This window comes from Lutra lutra, chromosome 7 (assembly GCF_902655055.1).
Source record: "Lutra lutra chromosome 7, mLutLut1.2, whole genome shotgun sequence".
Classification (NCBI taxonomy): domain Eukaryota; kingdom Metazoa; phylum Chordata; class Mammalia; order Carnivora; family Mustelidae; genus Lutra; species Lutra lutra.
In genome coordinates, this window is record NC_062284.1 from 111682200 (window position 1) to 111702142 (window position 19943).

Genomic DNA, 19943 nt, shown 5'->3' on the forward strand with positions numbered 1-19943 from the left:
CCATGCCTGTTCCCTCCTGAGCCACACTAGGCAAGTCCCTTTCGAAGCATGTAGCATTTTCCCTGCCCAAGAGAGGAGCCCTTTTCCTACCATAATGGCTCTTACTAACTCACAGCAAAATCACTTACGGTGTTAATTCCCAATCCTTCAGGAATCTTTAAATAATTCCTTCAACTTGAGCCTCACGGGAAATACATTGTACTGGCATATCAGCCTGAAATTGCCTGTGGCGTCATGCCAACATCTAGGACAGCTGCTCTGTTATTAGACATAGCAACAGACTTTAGCACTATGGAGATCATGAACAAATCATACTAGCATCTGGTATGAATTCTGTATTTCATTTCTTCAGAGAAGCCATTTGTTTCTGCAGTTATTGCTCTAAAATCAGTACTCAGTCCTGCCTTACAAAAATTCATACCCCAGCTGTTGGCTTTAAGAGAAGGAATCTTGAAAGGTTTGAGTTTTTGACAGTCAAGTTAAGGGTATCCTTAATTTAGCAGAAGGCCCTGCAAAAGGGTGCCAGGGGATTCCCACTGTAATGCTCAGGTTACCCCTTTTGAAATAAAGCACCACGGATGGCATAACTTCAGTTGAAGGTCAGACAGTAAGGATCCTTAACCTCTATTCTGCACTGACTTCTCAGATGATGCAGGTGCTTGGAAAATAGTTATGGGGACGTCACAGGAAAGGGATCTCCCCCCTCAGCATTGGGGTTCATAAGCAGTGTGTCCAGTTTGGAGAACTGCCCCTTCTGGGCTTCAATAAGGAAAGGAAAATGTTCCAACTAGTGGTCCAAGAAGGAGAGGTGAAGTGAGCAGTTTCCAGCAAGAGGTTTGTGAGGCAAAGTGACAGGGCAGTGGCTTCTTAGCAGGTGTCTTTCCAGAACATGATAGAACCTGGCCTTGGTGGTGTTTGTGCCTTTGGAGTCTGCCTGTACTTGCTGAAGAATCTGGGGTACTGTCTTTACAAAGCCATTTAGCAGAAACCTGTTCTCACAGAGAAGGGCTGTCCTGTTGGCAGGTTATGAACAATTGGATGGTCTAAAGGGAGGCCCTCTTCATTCCCACCCTCATGGAAGAAAAAGTGAAATCAGTCATTCATGCCTACGTTGGTCTGTTTTGTGCCTGGATCTGGGAACATGTGAGTTTGAGAAAGACAAGGGTAGCATGGAACTGTGAAAAGGAGGGAGTCGGTCCTGCTAAGGATCAAAAACAAATGTGACTCAGCAAGGTGATCAGGGAAATAAGTACTCTTTGTGTTCCCAGGAGCCGCACCCTCCACACCCTTGCTGTCAGTTAAAGTTGACCAAATTTGTGTCCCAGCAACATCTCCAAGTGCAGGTAATGCTTGGCTGGCCCAGTACCTGCAGTGATAGTGACATCTTCCTGACTGAAGTCCTCTACCCAGCCTCCCAGTACTCTCCACTGAAAGGCTTGCTCTCTTTTCCTCCTCTTTACCTCTCATTACCTGACCCCCCCCCCCCCCCCCCCCCGCCCCGCACCGCTGCCCCTGCCTCTGTTCTGGAGGAGCCATTAAGCAATAATAGAATTCATACTTCCTGCAACTCCACCTGCCACCACAGACCCTGGCCAGAGCCTGCTCTTGACAGTCATCAGGGTGTCTCCCGGATCAGAGCCTTCCTCTGTCAAGCCTTTGTGTGCTGCCAGCTCTCTGTCCAACCCGCAGTTTTGTGTTACCCCTCTACCCTCCATCGAGGAAGAAGACACAGGAAGCCTGGCCGTTTGCATACCTGCCCTTTATTGGACACAGCTAGCAGCCTGGCTCTAAGCCCTTCACATTTCTCAGACACCACCCATAAGGTTTAGGAAGGTGCCATCATTCTGTGAAGGCCCAGAGCCAGCCAAATCTTGGGAGCTCCAAGTAGAATCACCAAGGAGAAGGTTGTGGGGGAGGGGAAGGGAGACAGGTGGCCTGGAAGGGCAAGGCTCTTCAAGAGGAAGCTTTTGCCCAGCAGTGCCTCCTGCGGGCACACTGAAGCCTCAGGAAAGATACCAGGGGCGGGATGGGGTAGATCTGTGTGCTGAGCAGCTCCTGTCTATATGGCAACTTTGAGGAGACGCTTGATGTCAGGCTCAATGTTGATGGTAGGGAAGGTACGGCTGTAGCGGCGGAAGGGCTCCCCCTCTGGCCCAATAAGGAACTTCTCAAAGTTCCAGGCCACGTCGGAGCGGCGCACTGGGCTCCAAATGATGAACTTGGGGTCGGTCATGAGGGAAAATGGGTCATCATAAGGGTAGGGGAGCTTGTCCTTCAGGTAGGCGAAGACAGGATGCTCGTTCTGACCATTCACCTCACACTTTTGGACAAGAGTAAAAGTGGGCTGGAATCCACCCCCAGGGCGGACATACTTGAGACTGTTCAGGATCTCCTCATTCTGACAGTTCTCCTGGGGGAGGAAAAAGACAAAGAGCATGGAAGAGGGAAGGGGGAAATAAAAGATCCATGAAAACCTTTCACCCTCCTATAGTCCCTTCCCAGGACCATACTTTTCTGTGTAGCTCCCCTGCGTCCCCTGTTCTTTTTCCTTCTTCCCTAGCTTTGCCCTTCTCTTGACTTGGAGATGCCCCATTCAGAGCTATTGTTTGATGGTTTTCGAGGCCATTCCTGAAAATTCTTGCAGTTCCTAGCTTGGCTGTTCTTACAGTGAATGATTTAGCAATTTTGAACCGCTGCTTCTCTCTCTAAACTACCTTGAACAGTTCTTAGGATATCTGTCTGAAACTTCAAGGTACCTTGAGTTCAGGGCAGTAGAAAGAAAGGAAAAAAGAGGCTCAGGTGATGCCATCTAGAACCCTCACTCCCCCCCCCAACACACACTCTCACACACACACACACTCACACACACGTCCAGGCAAACCTTCCTCTTCCCTCTGCTCTGATTTTGCCTCTGTTGTTTCTGATTACATGTGAGTGTTGAGTATAGCCTCTGCCTTTCATCTTGCCTTTTCCTCGATCTGAAGTGTAAGTGGGAGGAAGCTTTCATGAAGAAAGGCCCCATCCAAGGAAGTCTAGCTTTCAGGTGCTACAAAGGCAAAGTAAATTAGAGATGACAGTGGATGTATGCTAAATGGAATTGCTTAGTGACCGGCAGGGATGATTTAACAGGATAGAGTGTTTAGGATTCTGAAATAGGCCAAGGGAAGGAAAGCTAAGTGTGTACTTGAGTACTACCATTGTGAATGTGTAGTTAGCATTCCTTTTACTTCCAGACTGTTCTCCCAAGACTCCTCACACTCACTCACTAGACTCAGCTGTGAGGACTTTAGCTCTGAGCCTGTTACCTGTCTTTCCCTCCCCCTTGCCATCCCTGTCCTATCCCTACTTGGCATTCTCCACCCCTGAGAACCTCAAAAGGCCCATGGAAACCCTTATTTTCCACCCCTTCCCCTGGGTCTAAGAGTCAGATTTCTCCTTGTGGGAGAAAGTTCTTGCCTCTGACATACTAGAACCAATCAGTACAGTCAGTTCCAGGCCATCAAGACATCTTGAGCCCAAAGGTGATCTCTATTAGACTCCTTATCTCTTAATGCAGATGGCCAGCAGGCTACCGATAGGTTACAAATTCCCTCCAGGCACTAGCTAGCCTGATGGTGGAAGGGTGGAGACACCTCTGGGGTGGAAGAGACACCCCTCAAATGGTTTCACCCTTTCTCTCTCCAGGGCTGGCCAAGCCTAGAAACAGGACTGAGACAGGGAAGCAAGAGTGACAGCAGTGATGGTCTGGACTCTGGTTTGTCACAGCCAATGACACTTCAGCCTTCCCGCGGTGTATCTGCCTATCAATTCCTTGCCATCATGCCACTGTGAATTGAACTGAGGGGGTTATAATTCAAGGGTTCACTTGAGGACATTCTGTCTGCTGGTGCTGTTAAAATAATAAGTGAATATAGAAGAATCCCTGAAAGAGAACTTGAGGTATGTGGGCTGAAGATCTAGAACTTGACCCGGTAATCAGAGACAGAGATTTGATCCCTGTGTGGAACACACACACACACACACACACACACACACATCCCCCCCAAAAAAAGGGAAAGAAAAAAATCAGAGACAGGTGCACATGACACCCAGAGGAGACCCGTGCGCATTGAGCACCCTGAGCTTTCCACCAAAATCACTCTCCCCTTGGCTGATTTAAAACAAGAGTCCTTTGACCTAAATAATACAGTTGCATTTGCTTTCACTTGCATATTGCTTTATATTTTCCAAGGTTTTTTTGGTATATCTTACCCTCTGAACCTCACAATTATCCTGTATGAGATAAGTGGCATTATCCCATTTACAGATGAGGAAACTAAAACAGATAAATCAAGTGACTCTTGCATGGGCACAGAGCCACGGAAGAGCAGAACAGAACCATGTCTAGCTGCAACTAAGGTCTCCTGGGTCAGTTCAATCCTAGTGTGAGTGTTGATCTTCTATTTCCTTCCACTCATCCTCTCAGCGGGTATTTAACAAGTGCATTCTCCACCGTGGAGAGAAAAGCAGACGCGGTTCCAGCCCTCCTGGAGCATAATGGGAAGACAATAAACAACAAAACCCCACCCTCTGTACTGAAGCCTAGACAGTTAGAACCCCATGTACTTCCCCTTGGTATTCACCTGTATCCAAAGACCTAGATTAACAAATAACTCTGATTCCAGACTCTCCGACACACACAGTCACTCTCCATCCCCCCTTAGCCTACCAAAGCTTCAGCACCCCAACTCCTTGGGTACATTACAAGGCACCCCTCACCTGATGTCCAAATTGGTTGCAAGGGAAGCCAAGAACCACCAGGCGCCTGGGGAAGCGGCATTGCAACTCGTTGAGCTGGGTGAAGTCCCGGGTGGTCGTGCCTCAGAGCGAGGCCACGTTCTCAATCAGCACGGCCCTGCCTCGGAACGTGTTGAAATCTACCTTCTCCCCGTCCAGGCTGACGGCACTGAGGTCGTAGAAGGACTTGGCTATGTAGGCCATGGTGAAGGGGCAGAGTGAGGCATGCAGAGTGGCGGCAGAGTGGCGGCAGCCCACTTCAGGGTGTGTTATAGGGCTGGGGAGGAAGGAGGAGCCTGGAAGGACAGGAAAGATTTCACAATGGGGCTTTGAGCATCCCCAGGATGACTTAGCAAAAAAAAACGGTCACCCACCTGGAGGTGCTGTTTCAACAGGGAAGTGGCTCCTCCTGTTTACAGACTCTGAACAAAGCCTCCTACCTGCCCCACCCTGCTGGCAACCCGGGAAGGGCCAATTTGATATCTATGTACAAACATGAATAATTCACTCCTTGCAGGAAACTAGAGCCCCAAAGGTCAAATGGGGAGGAAAAAAGGGAGGGAGGGATGCAGGATTGACTCCGACTTGCCCCAGCAAGTCGTTCTCGCTTGGCACAGACACGTATTGTCGGCTGAAGGCCAAGCCGTGAACTGCGCCACTGAGAGGTCAGGATCTGCCAAGATCTGAAAGATGAAGAAGAGAACTTGGGGGGCATGTCCCCTTAACTCAGACCACGACCAAAATATACATATGACGGGCACCGATGCCCACACCGTGTCCTCCACTCTGCCTCCATGGGCTCGTGAGGAGGCCATCAGTCGTGGCCGGGTGATGATGAGGAGCCACAGAGCCGGTGAGTGACCTCCAGGGCACGAGCTATACCTGCCTCCTCTTAGACAAAGGCTCAGTCCCCAAGACTTCTTCCGACAGGCTTGCGCTGCTTCTCCTCCCCACCCCACCCCAGAAGGGAACATGCAGGGAGTCAAAGCTGCGATGGTTCTAAGCCCAGCTGACCTGCCCAGGTTTTCAGCACCAGTGGTGCAGCATACTGTGGCCCATCTGAGGACCCAAGGGAAGGCCTAGTGCTTCACTTCATTATTCCAAGCACCCAGCAGCTCAAATAAATCCGATTAAAAAAAAAAAAAAAAGAAGTCTGGATTTCTCCATCAGGAAGACTGGCAATTAGCCCTGACCTGGCTCTGGGACTTTTGGGAGTGTTATTTCAATGACAATACAGGTGTTTACTAGAGAGTGTTTTCACAGGTATGCGTCCATTGGGAACTGTCTTCTAGAACCAAGAATAAGCAAGGCTTGGGAGCAGCTGGTATTGAGAATCTGATTTGCTGAGAAGATGGAGGAACTACTCACCAGGGAGTGCCCAGCTGTTCTGTCTTCTGTAGCCCGTTCCATGGCTGTTCATAACACGTGGGAACCCATGTCCCCACTGGCTGCTCCCTCAAAACAAGCCTCCATTACTTGAGTGGGAATGGAATCTTTGGCCATTAAAAGAGGTGGCAGGAAATGCAGCATGAAGTGTGTCGCCCAATGTGTCCAGGTAAAGTTCCTAAAAACAGCCAATAAACGTCCCTACCAGGCCACTGTGTCAGAAGAACTTGGCCCTGACAGTACGCTAAACTTCAGCACGAACTTCTCAGACTTACCTGCAGGCTGAGAGCTTCCAGGACTCTCGGGCATCTGGACACCTGTTACTGGCTGCCCTTCGGGGGCTTCTGTCCAGGATGACCATGGAAGTTCCTGAGCTGGGGACTCCCTCTCCCTCAGGGACACGCCATCCCTTTTCTCCAAGAACAACTTAGGACTCTTTGTCATGCAGGTTCTCAACTTTCATGATTGAAAAAACCTCTCTTAAAATACCTTTGTCTCCAACTTTACCTCAAACTGGCTTTGAGTTCCCAGAAGCTTATTACTTTGGACATGCACTAACAGGTGTGTGATTCCCACGGCTTTCCACAGGGACGGTTGTTCTGGAAACTGCACTGGCTTAGTACGCAAAAAATCTCGGGTCGTGGTTCTCGACTCTGGCTACAGATGAGAATTGCTTATCGAGATTTTTCTAAATAGATGTTGCTAAAAGCTCTTCCCTCCAGAGATTTCAGTTCCGATGTCTCTGGCCATGACTCTGCCACGGTTACTTGAGGCCCTTAGGCACGTTTCCTTACCAGCCAACTTTGTGTCATCACCCTCCTTATCTCCCACAGATATGATTGTTAGGATGGAAGGGGTGGAGTACTGTAAGTTTTCCATAACCTGTAAAGCACGGGTTAAGATCTTAGGCCACCATTGCCGTCTTGTTTGTCTCCTTCCTTCCTCATTCTATCCTGACTCCAGTTTTCTGCCTCTTCCCTCCACACCCCCAAGTATAGTATTTGGCAACCCCCAGACCCCCAAGATTACAGTCTGCCTTCCTTCCCTGGATTACCCGGTCACAGGGCTAGGACAAATTTCTGAAAGATTTAATCCTCCTCATGCCTCCAGGGAGACCTGTTCCTGTTCCGTCTCAGACGGTGGAGAACCTTCTTGGTTCTCAATACCTCAGACATAGGTATTCGGCATCCTGCCAGTGACACCATCTTTCTGTTCCTGTAGGCCCACTGCAGAGCACTGGGAGGCTTTGCCGGGGCTCCCCTGCAGGTGACGTTGGGAAAGGTACAGTAAGGAACAGGACAGCTTGCTGCTTCCACTGTCATTCTCCTGCTGTTGCTTTATAAGGTTCTGGACCCTTCTCCCAGCACTGCCTCTTCCTCTCCCCCTTAACTGCCAAGGGCCAATCGAGAACTCCTCCTAGGGACTCATATAGGCAGGCACACCTGTGGTTTGAAATATTCTTTATTTTGTAAACATCTGTGTTTAAAATAGATGAACCCTGCTCACAATTCATATATTGGACCCAAGACACAGTACACGAAGTTCACCCATCACAGGGAGATGGTGGGGGCTTGGGAGCAGGTGGAAATGCCTGGGGCTGGGCTGAGTCTCGAGATAGCAGGTGCAGAGGTGGTGAGGAGTAAACAGGCAGGAGCGCCTGCTCAACAGTCTGGGCCTAAGGCCAGACCCCAGGCCACCCCTCCGGACTGGAGAAGTGTAGGGGTGAGATGCCGACTCCCAATACCTAGTGAGCATAGCTGACCCTAGAGCTCCAACCCTCCCATACCTCTCCCCAGCTGTGGCCCTGGTGGGTGGGGCTCATCGGTGCATAAATCTCCACCCTGTGTTTTCCCTTCCAGAACCCCTAGGTACAGTAAAAATTAGTCCCTCTGTCCCGAGGGGGCTGGGAGAGAAAGGCAGTGGTGCTCTGCCTGATCTTCAGGGAATACTGCAACACGGGTCACAGGTTGGAGCCAGCACCCAGCACGTCTGCTTTCTGAAGCCCCTGGCTTCCCGAGGTCTGGCGTTACCGTCGCCCCAGCCCTGGCATGATGCTGTGTCTTGCTTGACACCCGAGGAGTCAAGTCTCAAGGAAGCATCCCAGCCATAGTCATGACTTCATCCTAAAGAGTGCTATCTAAATTTCTCATCAGCTAACAATTTATAACTATTCCCGCCCTCCTTTTCCTTCCACTGTTAGCCTGTCCCTGGTCCTACATCCTGAGCTACCCTCTCACACTCTGGTAAGAGTCAGAGGAAAGGTTTGGTGATTTCTTCCCCACCGTTTTTTGTTTTTTGTTTTTTTTTTTTTTTTTGGAGTAATAAGGAAGTGGGGCTCTTAATCCTGCACATGTGTGTGCCCTGGACTTTGAAGCTCCATTGGTGAACGTTCAGGGCTCGAGTCTTTGTTTTAGCTCCAGCCCGAGCCATAAGATGCAGCTAACACATAGCTTAAGAATGAGCCTCCAACGCCGGGCAGGTGGGGAGGAACCCCACTAGGCCCCATCACTGACTTGTCCCTTCTTTAAAGTGCCTCCCTCAAGCCACCTTTGGGCCATGTTGGGCTAAAGAAACTTCTTCCTGAACAAAGAGCTCTGGAGGAAGGAGTCGGCTTCCCTCCCTCCTCCTGCAGCCACAGTGAGGTTGGCTCCTCTTCGAGAAGCTAGAGGGGCAAGGTAAGCACTTTTTCTGGAAGGCTGAAGAGAACAGCACCAAGCATTTCTACCCAGGGCCTTCTTTCTCCCTCCCCAGGAAGACCCTGCCCTTCTCCCACAGACTTTCTCAGGAAAACCTTGAGCGCTGAAGGCTGGGTTTAGTGGTTACATCACCTTGCCAGGGGGTTGTGGGGAAATGCCCTTCCTACACAGAAAGGGAAGTTGCTCCCATATTCCCCTCTGGTTTGCGAAATGCTGTTTCTGGCCTCCTCTCCCTGCCTTTCACCTGATATACAGGGGCTAGTCCTTCATTTCCAAACACTTCCCTTCCTGGGGTGTGTGGTTGGCTTGTCAACATCATTCCCACCCCCCTCCCCCCTTGCAGGCTTTCCTCGCCCCTGCAGTGCCCTGAGGCCTTGGTACATATCTTTAAATTCAGGAGCCCAGGTGGGGAGAAATTGTGTACACACTGCATGGGAGGTAGAGAATGGAGGGGACCTTTTGTCCCTGCCTCCCCTCAACATTTTTTTTTCTTCTCTGAAGCAACTGCTTCTGAGCTCACTTTCCCCAAAAGGCAGGTGGGCAGGCAGCCAAGCAAGGCCAAAGCTGGGGGGGTGGGTGGTGGGCCAGGCAGGAAAAGGTGGGACAGCCCCAGTTTTGAGGACCACCAGTTTGGTCCTACTTTGATGTTCCACTTTCCCAGATCATGGATGGGGCAGGCCATGCCACAGGAAGGGACAGCGGGGAGGGGAAGAGGGGAAGAAGCACCCCATAGGCTTTGGCCCCTTCACAAAGCAGGGTGGGGTGTTCTCCCAGAAGAAGAGTATGAAACATCCCCATGAGCCTGAGTCCATTCCCTTGGACAGGGTTAGGAAGAAAGGAAAGAAAAAAGCTGCACTGGCAGCCACAGAGCAGGACAGAGAGGGAAAGAGGTGCGAGGGGCTTTGATACAGAACACACTGGACGGGGGAAGGGCACAAGAAAGAGAAGTAGGAGGAAGAGAGGAAAAGCAGAGAGGAGACAAGATGCACTGAGAAAGAAGGAGCCTTAGAGTGGCCTCACTGCAGACGGGGCCACTGTCTGGGGAGCCTGGGGCGGCAAGACAGCACCCGGAGCAGACCGGGGCTCGTGGCAGGCCTGCGGTGGGGAGCCCGGCAGAAGGGAGCCCCTCCAGGCTGGAGGGCAGGGGGCAGAGGCTGCTCCGAAATGACAGCGGGGCTGCTCTCGGGGCCAGGCAGGGGAGTAGCAGCTACTGGTATTCCACAGGGTCACCCGAGTGAGAGGAGAAGCAGGGCAAAGCCCAGACTCCCTGTCTGCCACAGGCCTCCTGTGGGGAGGGAGGGGTCGCTGGGTGCTCCACACAGGACCCTCAGCACCAGCAGGTTTTCGAAGAGTTCGCTGGGCCCTCAGGTTTGCCCTCGTCCTCCTCCAGCTCAGCCAACGCCAACTCATGGCTGGCACGCGTCCTGAGACCATCCAGCTCCTTCCTGTGGGCCTGCAGCACCAGCTCCGTCAGCCGCGTGAAAGACTGCGAAACCACCGATGGCGGGTGAGCAGGCGCTGCAGCGGCCTCTTCCCCCTGCAGCCCTGTACCTGCCCCAGGACGAGGCCTCATCACGTGAACCGGGCTCACTCCCCCACCCCGGGCCGCCGCCTCCCCTCTTCCCTGCTCCCCTCTGCAACAATGGGCCACAGAGGCAGGGCAGCCGGGTTCAGGGCACTCACCTCTTTAATGTTGAGGTTGGTGCAGGCACTTGTTTCATAGAAGTCCATGCCATACTCCTTGGCCAGCTGCAAGAAAAGAACATTCCTGAAAGGGAGTCAGTAAGGGAAGGGAGGTGCCCACAGCAGCGGCCCATATTTCTGCCATGGCCCTCACAGCCCATGCTCAGCTGCGACAACTTCTCACAGCAGGTCATGTCTCAGAAGCCCAGAAACGGGCCAGCCAAGAATGGAGAAGATGCTCCACAAAGCCCCGCGGTCCTGCAGACACGCCCCTCCCTGCCTGTGGCATGCACACGTCACACATCAGGAGGCAAAGGTCCCCCCAGTCTTGTGCAGGGTATGGAATTAATGAAAAACGTGGCTTTGGGGTCAAACAGACCCAGATGTAAACGCCAATGCCCCACTCAGCAGCCATACGACCTTGGGCAAGTTACGGACCTGCCGTCTGTTAAAGGGGGACCAGGGCGTCTCTCAACCAAGGTCAGGGAATGACTAAAACAGGTCCTGCATCTCAAAGCACTCGCTTAGCACCAGCCATCCATACAGTGCTCGATAAATACTATTCTAGGAGGGTTTATTCTGGTAGGGTTTGCATCTACTTTCAGATTTTTCAATGACCCTGTATTATTTTTGTATGCCAAAAATCTATTTTATTTCAAGTGCTATGGACGGAAAGAGGGAGAAAAAAGCTCTGGAGGCCCTCAGAGTGGGTGGATGGCTCTCGTCTCCATGGCACCCATCCTTCTGTCCTCTGGGAGGGTGATGTCCCTCGGCACCACCTTCCTGTCCTCACAGCCCCATGACTTTTCCAACCGTGGGGCCTTCATTCCCTTATTTTCCTCCCTACCCCTTCCCAGTATAAAGACAGGGATGGGATCCCTGTAGACAGTCGCCGTGCCTGGATGCTGCTGGGAAGTCAGTGACTTGGAGCCCTTCCTCACCATGACCACCGGGATGACCTCTTTAGCAGAGGGTAATCCTGCTATGGGGCCCTTAGAGCCAGGCTAGGAGCTGCGTGAGAGCTCTTTGTTCCAGGATAGGTCCCAAATCACTGTCCCAACAGACAGAAAGCAAACTCGCAAGGATGGCAACTTGCCCAGAGCTTCAGGGAACTGTGGGAGGTGCAGGGTGCCTGAGGACGAGGACGGAATCCTGGGTCCCAGCTCTCAGGGCTGGCCCAGGCAGCAGAAGACCCAAGGGATGGGCTTGGCCAGCTTGCTGTACTTACCTGCTGCCCCTGCTCCCTTCCCACCTGCCGCTTCTGCTCCTCATCAGCCTTATTTCCTATAAGGATCTTCTGGACACCTTCCGGTGCATACTGGGGACAGAGGACAGACAGAACTGCCAGTGAGTACTGCCTTTCCTCCCCAGCTTCCCACCACACCATCTCCTGGCCTCCACACCAGCCCCAAGCTCCAGAGCCCTAGGGACAGAGCAGGCCTATGGGGTGCAGGTGCGAGGCTGACCCCAGGGGGCTAGAGGGCTGTCACTGGGGACAGCTTAAGGGGGGAGACACTCCAGCTACAACTGGTACTTCCTGGGGTTAGACAGCTGGGATCTGAACTGGCAAGGGCGTTGCACTGAAGTCCAGTCTCCAGTTGAAAAACTGGGGACTCAGAAAGTTCACATCTCTTGCCCAAGGCTCCAGAACCAGGACTAGAATCCCAGTCTCACGATTCCTCCTGCTCTTGAGAGTTCAGGAAGGAAGAGAGTCACAGGGTAGGCTCTGACCTAACTCATCTCCAAGGAAGAAGCAGCCATGGCGGCCTAGCGGGGCATAGATCATGGACGGTGTGGCAGCTTGGGCTTCTTCCCCATGTCTTACTCACCCAGAGGTCTCCATCCAGGGCTGGGAAAGGCAAGGTCTCCTGGGAGTGTTTGCTCACCAACCCTGAGAGCTTCAGCCCTTCCCAGCTGGCCCTCACTTTATCTTCCCCTCTGAGGCACCCTCCCCCACCCCGAAGGGGAGGCAGCGTCTCCTACCTCATCCACATCACTGACCCACTTCATGATGTGCTGGTAAGAGCGCTCGCTGCTAATGTCGTAGACTAAAAATATTCCCTGAGAGAGAGAGAAGGAGAGAGAGATGGGGTGGGGGGGTAGATGCACACAGAGATAGTGCACCGTCGAGGGTCCAGAAGCAGGTGTGGTACCTTAAAGGCTGGGTTCCATTCTCCCTTCTCCCTGCTTAGCAGAATGAGGCTCCCTTAGCACCCAGAAACTTCTCCTTCTCTCTCATCCCCCCAAAGCTATTGTGCCCTAGGCCTATCACAGAACTCTCTTCGGACCGACTGGGGTCTTTGGCGCAGGGTGAAGGGTGGCGGGTGGGGATGAGGTGGAGGGCTTGCCTGTGGTGTGTGCTCAGAGAATAACAGACGAACGTGTTTGTCTGAGGGCCCTGTTCTGGGAGTCGGTGGCCTACAGATCTCCAGCGCTTAGAGTTGGGAGTGTGGATGGCAGCGTCCCACCTCCAAACCCTGAGAATGGCGGCTCACCTGGGCCCGCCGATAGTACTGCTTCGTGATGGTCTGGTATCTCTCCTGCCCCGCCGTGTCCCTGCAATGGAAAGCCAGGCCATCAGGAGAGCAGGGAGCATGGGGCCAGAGGGAGACCCTGTGCCCTTACAGGAAAAACTGAGGAGCTACAGGGTGAAAAATCAGGAGTTTTGATTCCCCAAAGGGGTCTGAACATCCCCGACCCTGCAGGAGACAGGCCTGGTTATCTGGGGCTGCCTGGGCTTACAGGGGCCTCATCAACTCTATCAGTGCTGGGAGTCTCAAATGAAACTGGGCCTTCGACACCTCTCTTTAGAACTGGGCCACTGTGTTCAAACAGGTTGGACTGCCCCACCTCTCGTCCCCGTGGGGCCTCTGAAGGCAAGGCCCATAGCATTCCCCAAACTGGAAGCAGCTGCAAAGGCTGGCGAAGGCTGCACTTCCAGAAACCTCAGGCCGGAGAGCCACAGCGGCCCCCCGTGGCGCCTGGTGGGAACTGCACCATGCCCTCCTGGGGAACATCTCCCCAGGGTCCATCCCAATGTGGGGTATAACCCTCCCTCCTGTGCACTGCGGCTGGGCCCAGGGGCAAAGCCTCATCCTAAAACAAACCAACACTCTTTGGTTTGCCAATTCCGTCTAGTTTCTGGCTTTTGGTGACTTGTGGTCAATCCCTGAAAGTTTCCTAAGGAAACAGGAGGCTGGAGTTGGAAGGGGCGGGGCAGCCCCATGTCTCTCCTCCTCCCCAACTCACCAAATCTGTATCCGCACTTTGATGCCATCTACCTCTATGGTCTTCATCTTAAAATCCACGCCTGGGGAAAGGAAGAGAGCAAGGAAGTTAGGAAGAGTACCGCTGAGACCGAACAGTGAAGGCTCAGGGCACTCACACTGGAAGGGACTGTCTATGACTTAATATGGCACAAGGATGGCATGAGGTAAAGGCCTTCTTAAGCCAAAGATTGGCCCTAGGGAAGTATCTGGGGCTTTGAATGGGGCTTCCCTTCTTCCTTGATCTGAGAATTGCCAGCAGTAAAGGGCAGGGGTGGGTAGAGGGGGTGCAGGAGGAGGGCAGAATGAGTACAGGGAATCCACGCCATCACTGCCTTACTCAGCCCCCAAATGTGTCTTCTCCTCAGTGTGACGTCTTCCTCTTTACTGCTGGAGAGAACTACAGGTGTTTATTTATCTGCGATGGAACTCCAACCCCTAGGAACAGCAACCTACCTAGTTAGCCTGGGTGGTTTTTTTTTTTTTCTTTCTCTGCCTTATTAATAACCAGGAGGGGATGTGCTGCTGTCATGAATGAGGGGAAGGGACATGGATCCCAAAGAGGGTCCCTAGCAGAGGCCCACCAAGAGGGAGCAGTGACTCTGTTGAATATCCCCTGGATATTCTGGAGGAGGCACTGCTGTGTACTCATTTATTTAGAAAGAGCACGGGCTTTGAAGCCAGGCCTGAGCTCGAATCCTGACTCTGGCCACTTCGGTCATTGCTATGACTTTGGGCACCTTGCTTTTCTGGGCCTCCATTTCCTCATCTGTAAAAAGGGTACATCACCAATCATTTCAGAGGGTGGATGAAAAGACGAGGTGAGATACAGGGCCCAGCACCTGGGAGATACTCAGTTGCCTGCAGTTACCACTATAACCTAGTACAGTCCCGGCCCATCGTGGGTGCTTGTAAATGATGACCAGCGACTGGAGGACGAGGCAGTGACGCATTACACTCCTGGGGGAGGGAGGGGAGGACAGATAGGCTTCTCAGGCTCACGTGCCCAAGGGCTCAAGGAGCTCAGCTGCCATAAGACCCAGGAAACATAAGGCATTTGGCAAAGCAGCCCAAGGCAGAAACATATTTGGGGAAAGGTGCAGGAGGAGTCAGCAGCACCCGCAGCACACGGGCTTGAATCTGAGTGATGACAGAGATGAGGGGAGAAATTTTTATCACCACGCCTCTTCCCAGCCCCAACTGTGCCTGGGCACGGTGCCCGGTGATGCAAAAGCGCTATCGAGTAAGTTAATTAAGCTTAAGTCTTTGTGTACTCCCCCAGAGACAGGTCAGGAATGGGCATCATTAACCAGTTTTCAGGTGGAGAACACGGTCAAGGCAGAGTTCCAGATGGATCGTAGTCACTAGGCTGCCCGGCACAGCCCCAAAGACCCACAGGTACCAGAATCCCCAACACCACCACTATGCCACTCAGCATTAGCTCTTTACCAATGGGAACACTTCTCCCCTTCTCCCCGGCCTGTCCCCAGGCTTCCACAAATACAGATGGATTCAATTCAGACTTTTCCCTCTTCCCATCAAGACCAATCATCATTTAACTGGAGGGGAGAAAAAGATTCCGAACGGACAACCCAAACTAGATCAAGTTGGTCAGACGTGAATCATTTCTCGCCTGCCCAAGCTGATTCATAGCTCTTGAGCTGTACTTTTCCAGATGGGTAATGTCTGGCAGCCATTCTTCCGGGTGTGTGGAGAAAGCGAGGGTGGGGGCGCCGGGCCTTGGGGGGGGGGGGCAGTGGCACACTCACCCCCTCCTCAGACAGCCAGTTGCCAAGAATTTGCTCCTCGCCATTGCTGGCATAGAAGGGAATCTGGAAATTCTTGTTTTTCCATGGGACAGTGCTGGCTTCCCAGGAGAAACGGCAATTTGATTCATCTTCTAATCAACCTAGCTCATCCTCATACTAGTCCCTCAAGCCTGGTCAAGGACAGGGCCTTGTGCAGAGTGGTCACAAGGTAGCAGGGAGGGAAACAGAAGGTTCTACCTTCCTTTATTCCATACACTTCTATGAGAACTTACTCAGTGCCCTGCACAGTACTAGGTGCAGACAGAGTGGCAGAAGGACAGAGGATCCCTGACCTTACAGAGATTAGTGGAAAGGAGACAAAGGCCCAGAGAGGTGAGATAACTAACCCAAGGTCAGCACAGCAAGTGGCAGAGATTTGAACACAGACCTGTTTGCTGGCAGAGCCCGTGCAACCCCCAGCATTGCTTCTCAGAGGGAATGAGAGCTGTGTAGTAACTAGGCATAGAGGACTTAACTATGCAGGCTTCTCTGCAGGTCCTGGAGCAAGGAACAGCCAGGAAGGAGCTCCCAGCACCAGGGGGCTCGGGGCGACAATGTAAGCAGGTGTTAGAATATAAGCAGGTGTTAGAAGAGACAGCGCCTGGGAGTGAGCGCTGGGCTTGGATTCCTTCTCCCTCTTCCTTCACTTCTTAGCTGTGTGGCCAGGGACTGAGGCTGAGGGATTTGGGGGGGCCCACAGACCCCCACACCCATCCTCTTACAATTTAGGTCTTCCTGACCACCCAGTAACATCTGTGGAGCTTGGAGAAAATGCTTCCATTTTGGCTATTCATATGCACTAAAAAACAGTAAGTCTAGGCCTTTTGAGGGATTATCCTCTCCTACCCACCTTTTCTTTCTTTCTCATTCTTTCTTTCTTTCTTTCCTTCTTTCTTTCTTTCTTAAAGATTTTATTTATTTATTTGACAGAGAGAGAAGGACAGCACAAGCGGGGGAGCCACAGAGACAAAGGGAGAAGCAGGCTCTCTGCTGGGCAGGGAGCCTGATGCAGCTCGATCCCAGGACCCTGAGGTCATGACCTGAGCCGAAGGCAGATGCTTAACCAACCACCGGGTTGTGCCCCCACATTTTTTTAATAAATAAAAAAGATGAAGAGCCCAGTGATCTTGTAGTGGACTCTTCTTTCTATTCTCCCTGGTCCCATAGCCTGGACCTTCCACTGTGTCCACCGTCTACTCCACAGTCGTTCATGCCTGTGCCCACCCGTCACCCCTCCATCCCCCTGTGTGGCTGTTAGTTTTCTCTGCTGCTGAGTACTGCAGGACAGTCAAAATACTGGCCTGGTTGGTCATCCACAGACTTCTGCTTTCCCACCTCAGTGGGGCCCTTATAGCAGCTCGTACCCTATTTATAGGAGCTGTGTCCCCCATCCGCTTCCCCACAGCCACTGTCCCCTCGCTGAAGGCTTCGGCCCCTGTGTGCCCCCTCCTCAATGCCACTCACTCAACAGAACTCCTTCTCCAATCTCTAGGGGTGAGCCAAATGCTGCCTGATGAAGCCATTCCTGAGGCTTACCTCATTTCCTCAGCTCTCAGCTCGTCATCAGCCCCCTCTGGGTGCTCGTCCTAACAGTCTGGCCCCTTCCTGCTCATCTCCAAACTCTATGGAGGGGAGAGATACTCTCCTCCCACCTCCATCCCTGCATGTTCTCATTCTGGCTCCCCCAGGGACTGGCGGCATCAACATCATCAAGGAGCATGCTAGAAAAGCCATTCTCCAGGTCCACCCAGGCTGACGGCTGAGAACCACTGTCTAGCTCATCCCGATGCTGAGCCACACCCAATCTACGATCCTTATAGTGATATTTGTAGAACACCCCTTAGCTAAGGGATCCAGAGCCCTCAGTTCTCGTGCCGGCCCCGTGAAGCAGGGAAGAGTGGTGACAGCTACTGGAGGCACAGAGAGGCTGGCTAACTGCCTCCTGCTCCCTCACCCAGTGGCTGAACCAGACCTGGAGGACTGGGCTCCTGACAGCTACCCAGGGTACCGCCCCCTGGACCAGCGGCTGCGGAATCTTACTGCCCTTCCTGTCACACTCTGACATACCCCATTACCATTCTGCTCTGATGAGGCATCTAGAAGTGAGGTCCTGGGCACTCAGGGAGCAAGCCCACCATTAGCTAGTTTCAGGGGACCCCTTGCTCCCTGAGGTCAGAATTGCCCTCAGCCTTGCACAGAGCCATACCACTGTCCCCAGGCGCAGGGGACATTGTGGTGCGAAGAAACAAGCACACCGCCTCCACACCACTCCAGCAGACGTTCCTGAAGACGTGGGGATTCCTGGGGGAGAAAGTCCAGAAGAGAGGGCCCTCTGCCAACCAAGAACCGAAAGCACAGTGAGAAGCTCACCACTTTTCTCCTCAGATGGGCCAGTCATGGTGTCTGCCACACCTGGTGTCCTCTTCTGGCTGGAGCTGCCCGGCCCAGAGCTTCTGCTCAGGGACGCAGGGCTGGGTACAGTGTGTTCTCTGTGGAGAAGCAGCTCCTAACTGGACCAGAGGGGGACATCTGACCAAAGGAGGCTGGTCCCTCAGTGGGCTTGCTGGGGACCCCAAGGTGACCCGGCCAACATGGGCAAGGGGATCTAGCTAAGCCGATCAAATCAGCTCCCTCCGGATGGTGCTGAAGGGATTGGTCAGCTGGTAACAAGAGGAACACCGGCAGATGTGTGGAGAAGCAGAGATGCCTGAAGACAGAACACACTGGCCAGAGTCGGGGCTGGGAGCGCTGGATCCTGGCATAGATCCCACCTCCCAGCTCATGGGTATCCTCAGAGCACACCTGCCTTCCCGAGTGAAGCCTGAAGGTGCCTCGGGACTGCCTGAAGACCCACAGTCTGGGTCTGTCCCCTGCTGCCTAATGTCCCCCACCATGTCCCCCTCTACCACAGATGTTTCAACTGTGGGGCTGGGAGGGAAACTCCCCCAAATTCCCTGCTCGTTGCTGCCTCCTAGTTTTTGTCTTCTAGCCCCAACTGGATGAAAAGGACCTAAGGGCTAGAAAGTATATTTTGTATTTGACAATATTTTTTGTTTTGAAAGTCTCTGCCTCCGACCCCACAGAGTGCCGGACATAGAGCCGCAATTCCATCAGTGGCCCAGAGCCCATGAGGAGGATGGGCACCCGTGGGACGAGTGTCTTGCCATGTGAATGCCTCACAAACATCAGCAAGAAAAGTTCCTCAGTGAAATGCCTCCTGCCTCGGGCTGTGGACAGTGCTGCCCTCAGGCTCTTTGTGTCCGTGTCTCAGCCCCTACAGCCTCCGCTTCTCCAGCTGCAACCCTTGGAGACTACGAGGCCACAAGGGGAGTGGGGAGCGCGGTGACACGGCTGCTGTCAGAGAGCAGGAGGGGGGACAGGGCTGGCCTTCGGGTCCTGGGGGCTGGAGCAGGACAGAGGACAGGGTGGAGGAGACGGCTCCCCAGGGCGTGGTGAGACAGCGGCATGCTCACTGCGCCCTCCACCCAGCAGTACGTGGCTGAGAAAACTGCGGGAAGAAGGGAACGGGGCACATGCAGGGGAAAGGATGACCGCGGGCCTCCAAGGGAGCCCCGGGAAGCATAGGTGGAGGAAGAGTGGTGCAGGCGGTAAGAACACCATTGTGTGGTCAGGATTCGAGTCCGTTCCCACCTTTCCTATGCATTGGCTATGTGGTTTTCTTACCCTCTCTTTGCTGTCTCTTCACCTGTAAAATGGGAACGACAATCCCAGTTGTGAGAGGAGGTGTAAAGCCAATGACACGGGGCCTGACACACAGTGTTATGAAATGTTAGCTGAAGAAGCTATCAGCTCCCCAGGGAACGAGGAGATCAGGCAGCCCAGGGTCACAGTGCAGGGAACAGACGGAGCTCTGGGCAGGAGGGGCTCGTGCTGGGGAAAGGAAGGAGAGTAGGCAGGTGAGACAAGGGGCCAGCACAAAGCCACAGTGCTCCAACAAAAAGAGAAAATGCCATCCACCATGGAGGCTAGATGTCTCCCTTCCCCGCACCCCCTCCCCACCAGTCTGCCTATAATCTACATTCTGGCAAAGTTTAGCTGTGCCTATTGGCAGGCCAGTACCTAATGGGTTAACGTCAGGTGCCAGCTGGCCTGCCTGCCAAGTGCCACATATTTCAAGTGGAAATAAGGTTCTTTCTGGGTGCCAGATGTTATCACTGTGATCAACCACAGCCCAAAGGACTGGCAGTGTGACCTGAGCCTTTTCATTAGCAATGAGATGCCCCAACAGGAACAACCTAATACAGCTGAAACCCAAGGCAGACACCCAATCCCTGGAGCCGTGCTGGCTCCAGTTACCAAGCCCAGGG

The 19943-nt window shown here is 53.0% G+C and overlaps 2 protein-coding genes and 1 long non-coding RNA gene across 10 annotated transcripts in view; 1 reads left to right on the forward strand and 2 right to left on the reverse strand.

Annotated features, from left to right (window-relative positions):
- On the forward strand, nucleotides 1–6302 carry LOC125103722 (uncharacterized). 2 transcript variants are annotated; one of them, XR_007128478.1, is made up of 4 exons: nucleotides 1–1343; nucleotides 3685–3939; nucleotides 5394–5629; nucleotides 6040–6302. It is a non-coding gene; the product is annotated as an uncharacterized LOC125103722 (long non-coding RNA). The 2 variants fall into 2 exon arrangements; XR_007128477.1 differs by lacking the exons at nucleotides 1–1343; nucleotides 3685–3939 and having other exon boundaries at nucleotides 4966–5629.
- GPX2 (glutathione peroxidase 2) lies at nucleotides 1745–4980 on the reverse strand. Its single transcript, XM_047735491.1, has 2 exons — nucleotides 4759–4980; nucleotides 1745–2410 (listed from the first exon to the last, which is right to left on the reverse strand). Exons 1-2 carry the CDS (start codon nucleotides 4978–4980, stop codon nucleotides 2060–2062), a joined length of 573 nt encoding a protein of 190 aa, XP_047591447.1. The 3' UTR covers nucleotides 1745–2059.
- Nucleotides 6056–19943, reverse strand: part of RAB15 (RAB15, member RAS oncogene family) — a 23676-nt gene continuing 9788 nt past the window's right edge. For 5 of the 7 annotated variants that reach the window (XM_047735492.1, XM_047735496.1, XM_047735497.1 and 2 more), the window contains exons 2-7: nucleotides 13791–13851; nucleotides 13037–13097; nucleotides 12525–12602; nucleotides 11770–11859; nucleotides 10542–10607; nucleotides 7608–10344 (exon numbers count right to left, since the gene is read on the reverse strand). In XM_047735492.1, coding sequence (XP_047591448.1) covers nucleotides 10186–10344; nucleotides 10542–10607; nucleotides 11770–11859; nucleotides 12525–12602; nucleotides 13037–13097; nucleotides 13791–13851 — 515 coding nt within the window. In that variant the 3' untranslated portion in view covers nucleotides 7608–10185. Of the gene's footprint in view, nucleotides 6341–7607; nucleotides 10345–10541; nucleotides 10608–11769; nucleotides 11860–12524; nucleotides 12603–13036; nucleotides 13098–13790; nucleotides 13852–17985; nucleotides 18518–19943 lie in introns of those variants that run through there. The other 2 variants (XM_047735494.1, XM_047735493.1) reach the window with 2 other exon arrangements.